The sequence below is a fragment of the Trifolium pratense genome, linkage group LG3, assembly GCF_020283565.1.
Source record: "Trifolium pratense cultivar HEN17-A07 linkage group LG3, ARS_RC_1.1, whole genome shotgun sequence".
In the NCBI taxonomy this organism is placed as follows: Eukaryota; Viridiplantae; Streptophyta; class Magnoliopsida; order Fabales; family Fabaceae; genus Trifolium; species Trifolium pratense.
In genome coordinates, this window is record NC_060061.1 from 29,163,771 (window position 1) to 29,176,442 (window position 12,672).

Consider the following 12,672-nt stretch of genomic DNA (forward strand, 5'->3'; position numbering starts at 1 on the left):
TGTGTATAGAAAAGAAAAAAAAAGAGCTTTAGTGGAAAATAATTTATATACTATGCATATAAATTGAGACGGTGAAGAAACGGTGACTACAGTGGTCGCGTTACAAGTAACAACAGGCCACATGTGCCGATTGTGTTTCCACTTCAAAGGAAGAATAAGATTAAGGTTTGTGAAATTTTCTAGGGCTTATGTGGCGAGAAAATTATGGATTATTTTTTGGGTTTTTTCTCTCCGAGTTAGAAGTACGAATAGAAAGGGAAAGATTGTGTGATTTTGTTGTTGGTGATGTATGGATCGATGATGATGATGATGATGATGAAATTTAATCGTTCTGGAAGAGATTATTGGGTGAGAAAAGAGAAACGGGAATTTGAGACAATATTCTTCCTCCTGCTTTATTTTGAGATTGAATAAGGTGAAGTTTCTCTCTCCTTTAGTGAATCAACCGTTTGATCAATCTAATGGCTAAAAACTGCGCAGGGTGAAAGTAAAGAAGAGTTTTATAGTAAACATTTTATTTAATGGATATTGGTATTTTTTTTTTTTATAAACATGTCGTGCCACGAACAATACAGTAGCGGAAGTGCGGCGAAGAGGGTATTGGATTAGTGCTTATTAATTTTTTATATTAAATTAAATATTAATCGTGGACTTATTAAAAGTTGAAATAAGATGTGTAATAGATTAAAATGGTTGTGAAAAAAAAATGTTAAATACTTTCATTTACCATAGTGTCATAGTAATGGTAGATACATGGGTCCTTTAATCATTTAGTACTGAATTCGATTTTCGACCGGTACGTATGGAGAAACATTTGTTGTTGAGAGAGGTCAACCCTTTAAATAGCTTTGATTTTTTTTTAAAAAAAAAACTTTGATTTTTTTATAATAATAAAAACGCGTTGTGAATAAAAGACGAGACGACCTATAAAAAACTCGAAAACAAGAAAAATAAATATTACTCCTATCGTCATATCATAGTAGAACATGAACCGCATTACAGGAACAAACAAAATGAAAAACAATTCCTATCATCATATCTTCTGATGAAACCCTAACTCACTCCGTTCTCGATCTACACAACTACCAATTTTTCCAACCTCATCTTCTGTCTCCATCTGTAAGTTCAATTCCCACTCACCCCTTCGATCTAACCAATTCAATTTTACATTTCAATTCATATATTTTTACAATCTAATTTTTTAGTCTCTTAAATTATCAAATCGAAATCACGTTTCTTTTCATCAGGTACATAATAACAGATCCGTTATTGCAAAATGGATGGAAACAAAGACGATGCATTGAAATCATTGAAAATCGGTAAAGAAGCGTTAGAAAGTGGAGATCGTAATCGTGCTTTGAAGTTTCTTAACAAAGCTCGCCGTCTCGATCCAACTCTTCCAATCGATGATCTGCTTTCCACCATAGACAGCGATGCAGGCGATCATCCCACAGCAGCTGCTGAGCCGCGGCCTAATCAATCGGATCAACCCTCTATTCGTCGAAGGACTGCCTCTCCGGCGCATGGGATTTCGTCGTCGTCAACATCATATAGTGAGGAGCAGGTTTTGATTATAAGAGAAATTAAGAGGAAGAAGAATTATTATGATATTTTAGGGTTGGAGAAGAATTGCACTGTAGATGATGTGCGAAAATCGTATAGGAAGCTGTCTTTGAAGGTTCATCCTGACAAGAACAAAGCCCCGGGAGCTGAGGAGGCGTTTAAGTCCGTTTCGAAGGCTTTTCAGTGTCTTAGTAATGAGGAGAGTAAGAGAAAGTATGATCTTTCCGGAGAAGATGAGATTGTCTATGAAAGGCGTGCAGCTGCGAGGCCCGCTGCTAGAGGTTTTAATGGTTACTATGAGGCTGATATTGATGCTGAGGAAATATTTAGGAATTTCTTCTTTGGAGGAATGGCACCTGCTGCTAATTTTGGTGGGTTTAGTTTTGGTGGACCGGGGATGGCTCATCGACAGGCTGCTGCTGATAATGGCTCTGGCGGGTTCAATGTTCGTGCTTTGATTCAGTTGCTTCCGGTGCTTCTTATTTTGCTTCTTAACTTTTTACCTTCGTCGGATCCGGTGTATACTCTTCAGCAGAACTATCCTTATGAACACCGGCTTACTACACCGAAGGGCGTTAACTACTATGTTAAGTCTACTAAGTTTGAAGAAGATTATCCGTTGGATAGCCGTGAACGTGTTACGATTGAGGAACGGGTTGAGAGGGAATACTTTGGTATTCTTCGCCAGAATTGTCAGTTTGAGATTCAGCGACGCCAGTGGGGATATATCCGGGAAACACCTCACTGCGATATGCTTCGGAAGTTTGATTTGGTCCGTTGATATATGAGTTTGAAACATGGTTTTAATTTTACTATTGTCTTGCCTTTTGATGTAGATGCAGAGCTAAACTGCCTGTGATAATATTATAGAATGTACAATTTATTTTTTTCACTCAGTAATTAGTGAAGCAGTTACTAATAAATCACCTTGTTGGGATTGTTAGCACTCAAATTTCATCTTATAAATATAAGTCATTATTATTTATGTGAAATATATGATTGCATTGCCTCGCACAAGTTCCCAAGTGTCCTTTTTGACTAATGCACGTGTATTAACGAGTGGTACCATTTAGATTGTGTATCAATAGTTTCTTATTGTAGTTATGTTTTGATAATTCTGTTGGTTTTATTGCTGCAAATTGGTGTCTTTTTTGTGTGTTGAGTTATTACTTTTAAGTTCTAATAATAATAATATAGCAGGAATAGAACAGAATGTGGATGAACTGTAGGTTAGGGCGTTTATGGATTTGAAGGAGAATCAAATCAATGCATACATGTTGCCAATCATCATGGGAAAATCATGTTTACAGAGCATCATTTACATGAAGTAATTAATGTCTTCAGTGAAGACATGATGGGAGTTTTCAGTTTAAAAAGATAGCTAGTCATTTTGACTTCCTTATAATAAGCTTGATCTTTTACTGAGAGTTGTGTAGCTTAAAAAGATAGCTAGTCATTTGGATGGTAAATAACATTCTTGCTTATGAGCAAAAAACAAAGATCCACAACCATTGTGCACTATCAATGTGCTGCATGATCTACCTTATCTATCTATAAGCATGTGTATGCAGTTTTTATTAGTAGCATTGTTTGCATTTCAAGAATGTCATGTTGATCTGTGCTGTGTGATTTGGTGTGGACCTTACTTGAATGTGATGGACTTTGAGAAGAAACAGAATTGCCGAGTGAGATATGTGTGTTGGTCGAGTATGTCTGTTTGTTTAATTCATCATGCTGATTGTTGACAGAAGAGAAGGTAGCTTTTTTCTTTCCTACTGTTTCACTGAGTGACACTTTCATGTTGATGAATCTGTTGATTGTCGTTTTATTATACTATTCGACTTATGCATTTGATATCTGTTGATTTTATGTAATAATCTGTTTAATTTGATGGCACAGTTTGACACTTCAGTGTGGATATATGTTTTCAGATATCTGGTTCATAAGTATATGTATGAGCAAATAATGCAACTCAGATTTCTTTGTTGATTCTTCTATTATATATGTGATTGTTTTTACCTTTTTTGAGTTTTTGGGCAATGCTAATAGACATGTTTAGTGATAGGATTTCATATGTTGAGTCTGAAATGTTTCTTTCTGAATGTGTTTTGCATGGGGTGATATCATTCCTCATTCTGGACGTGGTGAATTGTGACATTCCCTCGCCTCTATCTTAGGGTGTTGTGAATTTGGGAAATGTCAGACACGTTACTACGCTGTATAATTTAAGGAGAAAACTTAGCTGCTATTGCTTATGAATGTTTGTCGTGCTGTAATCACACACTTATCTGGTAGATGGATTCTTTGCTCTACATTTCACATTTGACATTTGGTTTTACTTTAATATATTTTCTAGATTGATTCATGGTTAAACTAAATCATTTGAATGAGTGAGAAAGTTCAGAGAAAGATAGAGACAACAAAGTCACCAAATGTGAAAGGTAGAAAATTTATTCCGACTTACCACACAGGTAAATCCCTTTGCAATACTGATAACTGAGATCCCTTTGCAATACTGATAACTGAGTGCGACACTAAAGTTCAGCTACTGTGACAAGAAATTTCTAGGTAACCAATTCAGTACCAATATGTGGAGGACTTGTCTCTCAAAAAGGAATATCCCCAAACGTGAAACTTGATAAGGTTGACCAATTACTAGAAAACCATTCAATATTTTAAGTGAGCACTCAAAAACAATCAGAAAAACAAGAGTTGCCGGAAAATCACGATTGTTACTTTGGCCATATACAAACAATCTTATTCGATCACCAAAGTCGAAAGGTGGTGTTGTGCCAGGGATTTGGTGTCCCACTCCACTATCCTTTTTGTTTATACCAAGAGGGTAGTGATTGTGTTTTTTGTATCCGCAAGCAAGTAATAGAAGCTGCAACGATCATCTACACATTGTTCACATCCATACTTTGATGGATCAAGAATAATGTTTGCAATCTTTCTTCTTTGCTTTACTTAGCTTAATCCCAATTTATTGTGTCAATAACAGCTTGAAATCCAAATAAGATCTTCATTTGAATGCACCGTCTTTCCCAATTATTTTCATCATAAATTGGTAAATTTCCAGGGAAACTACCAGTGACCAGCCATTGATGCCGTAACTGAATCAGTTGGTTCTCACAATCCTTGCAAATCGTCACACATCACACTTGAATATCAAAAAAGGGCTCTAGAATCTAAATATCAATTTGTTAAGGAAGAAGATGAACATAAACAGTGTGTATTTATGAATTTTCGAGAATAATAAAAATATATTTTTGACAAATTTATTGTTTTCAAAAAAAAAAAATTAAAATCATTTTAAAAAAAGTCATCATTAACTCTGTTGGGAATATGCTTTATGTTTTGGTTGATGGTTAAACTGAGACTTGACTATGAGTTGTATGTTTTGCCCATCACTGCCTTGGTATTAATTCACCATTGAAGCACTGAAGAAACTATAAATTGCTTCATTCCAGTAAGGAGGCATTGAAGAAACTATAAATTATTTTCACTAATAACTTCAAAAATATTCTGAGATTCTTATACATTGTTGTATTTATATGATTGCTTCTTAGCCTATTCCTTTGTTGTCAAAACCAGCAGTCCCAATGCCCCTACGAGTACATACTGCAAGGAAAAAAGAACGAATTAACATTCAAATGTTAACTTTTATACAATATTAGCTTTCCTTCAAAAAAAAAAAATACAATATTAGCTACCAAAGAAAAAATATGTAGTGACAAAAGTAGAAGGAGAATGTTGCTGAGCAAAGAAAACCAAAAGGAAAACTTTGTTTGCTAGAAGTGAAAAAGTGTATAGTATTTAGGTAGATAGACATGGCCTACTTGGATTGACTTATTTGAGCATATATATTGACATAAGTCTTGTGAGACTGTTTGTCATAACTTATGTCAAAAAAACTTACGACATTTTTCATAAGCTTTTTTCAGCTTATTTTTAAAAGATCCCCAAGATATAAAAATAACTTATAGCATATACAAAAACAATATAATTTCATTTTATTTGCTATAAAAATAGTTTATGTGAGCTTATACGTAAACGTTTATCATGATAAGCGCTTGCGCTATAAGCTGCAAATAAGCTATTTATCCAAACAGGGTCGCCTGAAATTTATATACTGCTTACATATTAAAACGAAAATTGCAGTCACCTACAAAGTCGCGTTCTTTTAGTTTTAGTCCATGTTAAATTTTAATAGTAATTTTAGTCCTCCATAATATTGCAGTTTGTAAGAATAGTCCCTATTTTGAAAATAATTTACAAAAAATGGATATTTTTAGTCCCCAAATTAGTTCCTATAAAACGCAATATGGACAAGAAGTGAATACATTTTAAAATTAAAAGCTCATTATTTTGTAGGGATTAAAAACATATTTAACCCTATTTTAAATAAGAACACTTATTTATTGTAAAAACATGTACACACCTCATATCTATTTTTAACTTTTTTACATATAATAGAATTAGAAGGAATGTTTGTGTGTTTTTCAAGGGTGTGCAATCATCTCAATTTAAAACAGCGTGTTTTGGAACTAGCAATGATTTCTTCAATTAATTTAGATAAAAGATTCCGTTATTTTGTTGATGTTTCATGAAAAAATAAGTGTATGAACATAAAACTTTCCCTATGTTGAACCTTTCATGATTCATTCCTTTCATTTGAGAGGAAATGGGAAGAAATTTAGTTGTTTTTTTGGGGGGTAAAATATAAACTGCCAGAAGAACAAACCTTGATAATAGGCTTTTCAGACATAATTATTGTAGCCCAACCAGCATAAGGTACAAACCTGCAGAAAGATCAATGTAGTCGAACATATTAAACAATAACAAATTGTTTTGTAATTCTGAAACATAGTTACAGGTTCGGAATGTGAAAATAAAAGATGGGGATGCCTATCAAGTGAACGAGAAGAGAATGAAAACATAAAGAAACTTAATCAATCTCAAGGTATTCAGGAGATCTGGAACTCACCCTCCCTAATTTAATTTCCAATACCAAAGACTAGACCATCTAAGTTTCCCTTCTTGATATCTATAATCTATCGGGTTACGTAACAAAAGTAATCATCTTTATAATGGTAAGTGCTAATAAAGAAGTGATAGATCAAGCTAAGTGCTAATTTTCGGCATGAAAACACCTATATAATATCCTCCAAACATACAGAAAAAGATTTACCCGACAGCTCTTCCCATAATATGCTTTTTCTCCAACCAATTCTGGCCATGATTGTACAAAACCCTGTCATCCATAGGATTATTGTCTCCTGAAATAAATAATCATATATAGGAATGAGTATGTTTGGTCGTTGGATGTTCACCGGAGTTATCAAAGTGAAAAACAATCAATTTTACACCATGAAAACAAATTACAAACCAAAAACTTCAACAATACTAAATGTGATTGTGACTATAAAAATTATAAGAGTAGAAAGAGAAAAACTGGTAAGATATTGCTTTCCGCATATCTAGAGGATCAATAGCTGACAATTGAAATATAATATAGATATTATAATTTGCACAAACATCGGTCATACCTTTAGTAAGGTAATACTTGTCTTCTGTATCTTCACGTTCGTGGACCTAAAATAAAATAACATCCACAAATTAAGTTATATTGGTAGACAGATTCAGCCAACAGATCAATACGTGGGGGTAAAGTCAAGTATATATGTATACTATTATTTGAAAAAATCTAGAAGTTCAAATAGTAAGCTTTAGGTTCTGCAATTATCAATCTGGTTAAATGAGCAGTATAGTTTGTTACTGATTCAGTGGACCATGAGGAAACAATCATGGAAATATGGAGAACTGTTAGAATAACCCGCATAACATAGTCCTTTTCAAAGATATATCATATATGGCTTATCAGATAATGTCAACGTGTTAAAATAACGTGGAACAGAAAATATATACAAACCTTAATTACACGGTGAACAATTGGAATATCACGTCCCTGTACAATGAGCAGATAATTATTAGCAAAATATATAGATGCAAGCACATCAAAGATAAACAAATCTCTCAAAACGAGCACACATATTTCATAAACATGTTGAATGGCCTTTACTGGTTATAGAAATAAAAATTATACAATATATAAACACATTCAAGTCCAAACAACAATAAATTATTTTAGAACCCTCAATTCTTCGAAGTACGAGGCAGGGGAGAAAAAAGGATCATAATTCAATACATGATGGTCTGTTAGACTTACTAAGGACAAAGAGGGGAAATTACACCTATGCTGCTATAAGGGAAGAGATAAATCTTTTTTTTTAAGAGTTTGCTTTACAAAAATGATTAAATAGCTACAATTTCATGTCATTACATGTAATTTGTACTTATATATCTCGTTAAAAAGGGAACGTTATGTCTTATTTTCTCAATGTTGACAAGGTTAACACCTTCACGGTATGAATACTTTCGTTAAGCTAAACAAATTGACAATAAAGGTAGTTCCAAGTAGTGGTTGTGTTTTCTGTTAAAAGATTAATGCTATCAGCAAAATCTTTTCACTTTTTTTCAACTTTTTTCGTTACTATTGAGTGAAATGTCATGCTAGGTCCCTAGCCTCAGTAAGGCTCTAAACAACAAGTAGAGAGATTGTATGCATTTATGAAAAGAAATAGAGAGCTCCATTAGTCCATTACTATGAAATTGGGTGTATAAAGGCCTAATTATGTCACCAAAATTATTGAAATTTATTCATTTATATTTATACACCCTAAACTATTGTAAGCAATATTGTCAAGTAGCGGCAATGGTGACACTGGTGCTATATAGCATAGCAAAATTTGAACAAATTGTTATCATTCCACGATACGCTATTTAGTACAAATTGTTATCAAATAGTAGCTATATAGTGGTGCTATAGAACTGTATCATAGCAGAATTTGAACAATTCATTGTTTTCTACGACTAATGATTGAATTCATTGTTAGTAAGGAAGCTCAGTTCTCTATTTCTTTTGAGAAATAGCAAAGATCCATACCCATAAACAATTTATACCGGCTTTCCATTAATCAAAATAAACATGAGATTTCACCAATAACAAAAGTGTTGTCAAAATATATGTTATTGGCATTTATCTTTTCATTATTATTATATCAATATCAAGATCAACATCTACAAAATAAAACAACCCCAAATAATCATAAAAACATGTCTATGGACATATCATAAATTAATGAAAACAGGAAAAAGGATTAATAACATACATCTATATTGAAAACCACAATGTCTCCTGAACGAATAGGATCCTTGCTCATAGTCAAGAACAAAATGTCACCCTGTAAGAACAAGTCATAGTACCACAAACTTTTATTAAACAAAAACCATATAACCTACATTACCGAAGAAAAAATATAAGTCTACTATACATTCAAATCACACACCGACTCTAGCCTTAATTATAAGCAAATAATTCTTTTTCAGATTAATTGAATAACCAATGTATCTAGTCTTTAATATAAATCTGAAAAGTGAGTATTTGCTTATAATTAACGTTAAAGGAGTATATATATATATATATATATATATATAAGTACTCCCACCGTTTCTTTTTAAGTGTCTTTTGAAAATCATGACCATATTTTTTTTTATTGATATATAAAATTAAATATATTAGTGGTCAAAGATATGCATCAGCATGTATACAGTGGTTAATTGCGCCATTCACGTTTTTGGATACTATTGCATACTGTATATTATAATTTGACTTACTCTTTGGAAACCAGGTTCCATGCTTCCGGAAAGAACAACAACAACTGGTGATTCAGTTCCAGTAATACACATTAACCCTTTCCATATAATTAGTGCCGTTGTTACAATCATCCCTGAAATGAAAATGAGATTAACCACACACACAACACAGATACTTAATTAATTGATCAATAATTGGTGTTGAACTAGCGATGTATAATAATAATAATAATAATAATAATAATAATAATAATAATAATAATAATCCTTCAAAAAAAAAAAAAAATAAATAATAATAATAATAATAATAATAATAATAATAATAATAATAATAATAATAATAATAATAATAATAATAATAATAATAATAATAATAATAATAATAATAATAATAATAATAATAATAATAATAATAATAATAATAATAATAATAATAATAATAATAATAATAATAATAATAATAATAATAATAATAATAATAATAATAATAATAATAATAATAATAATAATAATAATAATAATAATAATAATAATAATAATAATAATAATAATAATAATAATAATAATAATAATAATAATAATAATAATAATAATAATAATAATAATAATAATAATAATAATAATAATAATAATAATAATAATAATAATAATAATAATAATAATAATAATAATAATAATAATAATAATAATAATAATAATAATAATAATAATAATAATAATAATAATAATAATAATAATAATAATAATAATAATAATAATAATAATAATAATAATAATAATAATAATAATAAATAATAATAATAATAATAATAATAATAATAATAATAATAATAATAATAATAATAATAATAATAATAATAATAATAATAATAATAATAATAATAATAATAATAATAATAATAATAATAATAATAATAATAATAATAATAATAATAATAATAATAATAATAATAATAATAATAATAATAATAATAATAATAATAATAATAATAATAATAATAATAATAATAATAATAATAATAATAATAATAATAATAATAATAATAATAATAATAATAATAATAATAATAATAATAATAATAATAATAATAATAATAATAATAATAATAATAATAATAATAACAACGAAATGAAGAAGAATGGGAAAGGTATACCAAGAACAATGAGTTGGTGCAAAACTTCTCTGACTTTAATGGACTTGATGGAGTCCACTGTGTCTGAAACCCAACCCATGGAGGATTCTTGTGGAATTCAAAAATGGGTAAAAGAAAATATACAAATGTTGCTAATTTTTATTATAGAATTGAAACTGTGAATCTTAGTAATGCAATGTGATCGAAGACGGCGGTGTGGATCGTTGTTTCCGGGTGTTGGTCTCTTTGAATGTGGAGGACAGTCAGACTACATTCTTCTTCTTATTATTTTTCAAACATAAATAAATTATACACGTGGGCTATCCAATGTTTATTTGACACGTCGATGCAATGAAAAATAGATAGATGAAATAAAGTAAATTAAAATCGTTATTTAATTGTAGATGAAACTTTCAAGTTTCAACTTTATTTTTTTTGGTTTTATGAAGTGTTTTTTTTTCTTTTCTTTAACTTTTAGTTTAATATTATATTATTTGGAGCAAGGTAATCGGAATCGGACCGGACATCAAAACGATGAGCTTACTGGTTCAAGGTTTAATTGGTCGGACCGGGATTCAATCGGGTCGGATCATTTTTAATTAAATATATATTTTAATTAATATATAAATTAAATTATATAAACAATTACTCAAAAAGGAAAAAAATAGTTGCTATTGAGAGTTTTTGTTTTCATTGAGAGTAATAGTTGCTAATATTCTAAATAAATAAAAAAATCACTATGAGCTGCTTTCTTTTATAAAGCCCAACCCATAAAAAAAACTCTAAATTATAACACAAATTATTGCAGCGGTCTCCTTTTCTAATATTTTCATCTATACAGACTCTCTCACTCTAATTTTTCATCTATACAGTGTGTCTCTTTCTCACTCTCTACACCCATTCTTCTTCCCCATCTTTTTTATTTTCATCTATCACGTCATCTCTCGATACAAGCATCATGATTTTATTATTTTTCTCCTTTTCCATCTAATATCTTTTTCTCTTTCTTCTGTTGCATCTATGAAAACAAACTAAATAAATTGTCCTCTATTATTTATTTCAATACTGCGTTGCACGGGTTCGATTAAATATATAATTAAAATATTTTTATAAATGAAAAATAATAATTGTTATAAATATAATAATATCATACAGTTAAATGATAGATATTAAAATAGCTTATTTAACTCCTCTTCAATGTATTATTGGTCAAAAAAGAATAAGAAAATATGAGACATAAGAGCAATTTAAAGTTCGCTTATAGAGATATCGTAAAATAAATTACAACCTTTAACTTCTAAACTTTTGCATAGGTCATATACATTCAAATTATTTCTAATGTAGTTGAGACATACATTTTTTTTTTACAAAACATACAAAATTCATGGTTTAAATAGAAGGAAAACTTTCGATCAAATTGACGTGCTCCACAATCATCACACTGCAATGACCACATTTATTCCATAAAGCAATCTTTAAACTTCAGTCCTTAAAAATTGAAAATAGAATAACATATATATATATATATATATATATATATATATATATATATATATATATATATATATATATATATATATATATATATATATATATATATATATATATATACTTAAAAAGATAAAGATATATAGTGGCTGACTTATTTGTTGAGAATATATATAAACATAATTTGCTAAAATATCTATACATAGAAAACATACAAAATAATTTAAATACAAAAAATGAGAGAGCGTGACTAAACAAAAAATATGTGATACAGGTGAATAGATATTAGTTATATAAGGACCATGGTTACATTGAGAAGCATTCCAACAATCATGAGATTTAATTGTAATGAGTGTTTAGATAAAGATATATAGTGGCTGACTTATTTGTTGAGAATATATATAAACATAATTTGCTAAAATATCTATACATAGAAAACATACAAAATAATTTAAATACAAAAAATGAGAGAGCATGACTAAACAAAAAGTATGTGATACAGGTGAATAGATATTAGTTATATAAGGACCATGGTTACATTGAGAAACATTCCAACAATCATAGGATTTAATTGTAATGATTGTTTAGTTATCATTGCATTATATTTTTACAAATTAACTATGCAAAGGTTAATTTATAGCATAAGAAATTAGAACTCTTTATGGAAAAACCACAATAACACATGGAGTTTTATTCTTTTCATTTTAGTGTGCCGTTTCTTTTGCAGATAATCAAAAGTCACACTATTAATTGATGTTTCCAATTATTTGCA

General features: G+C 29.5%; 2 protein-coding genes across 2 annotated transcripts; one reads left to right on the forward strand and one right to left on the reverse strand.

Moving 5' to 3' along the window:
- The first annotated feature begins 916 nt into the window (after positions 1 to 916).
- Positions 917 to 2,580, forward strand: LOC123913625 (chaperone protein dnaJ 49-like). The gene is made up of 2 exons (XM_045964431.1): positions 917 to 1,119; positions 1,248 to 2,580. The coding sequence occupies exon 2, from the start codon at positions 1,277 to 1,279 to the stop codon at positions 2,342 to 2,344; it is 1,068 nt and encodes a 355-aa protein (XP_045820387.1). The 5' UTR covers positions 917 to 1,119; positions 1,248 to 1,276; the 3' UTR covers positions 2,345 to 2,580.
- Positions 2,581 to 4,779: 2,199 nt separating this feature from the next.
- On the reverse strand, positions 4,780 to 10,684 carry LOC123913627 (signal peptidase complex catalytic subunit SEC11A-like). Its single transcript, XM_045964433.1, has 8 exons — positions 10,434 to 10,684; positions 9,301 to 9,413; positions 8,796 to 8,867; positions 7,496 to 7,531; positions 7,113 to 7,158; positions 6,755 to 6,842; positions 6,308 to 6,365; positions 4,780 to 5,184 (listed from the first exon to the last, which is right to left on the reverse strand). The coding sequence occupies exons 1-8, from the start codon at positions 10,510 to 10,512 to the stop codon at positions 5,134 to 5,136; spliced, it is 543 nt and encodes a 180-aa protein (XP_045820389.1). The 5' UTR covers positions 10,513 to 10,684; the 3' UTR covers positions 4,780 to 5,133.
- Positions 10,685 to 12,672: the final 1,988 nt, after the last annotated feature.

Excerpts from the sequence above, each read along its gene's own strand:
- LOC123913627 (XM_045964433.1), bottom strand. The coding sequence starts at position 10,512 with ATGGGTTGGGTTTCAGACACAGTGGACTCCATCAAGTCCATTAAAGTC. Across the intron at positions 7,532-8,795 it reads TTGTGGTTTTCAATATAGAT|GGACGTGATATTCCAATTGT; the intron begins GTATGTTATTAA and ends CTCATTGTACAG. Across the intron at positions 6,366-6,754 it reads ATTATGGGAAGAGCTGTCGG|GTTTGTACCTTATGCTGGTT; the intron begins GTAAATCTTTTT and ends ATCTTTCTGCAG.
- LOC123913625 (XM_045964431.1), top strand. The coding sequence starts at position 1,277 with ATGGATGGAAACAAAGACGATGCATTGAAATCATTGAAAATCGGTAAA.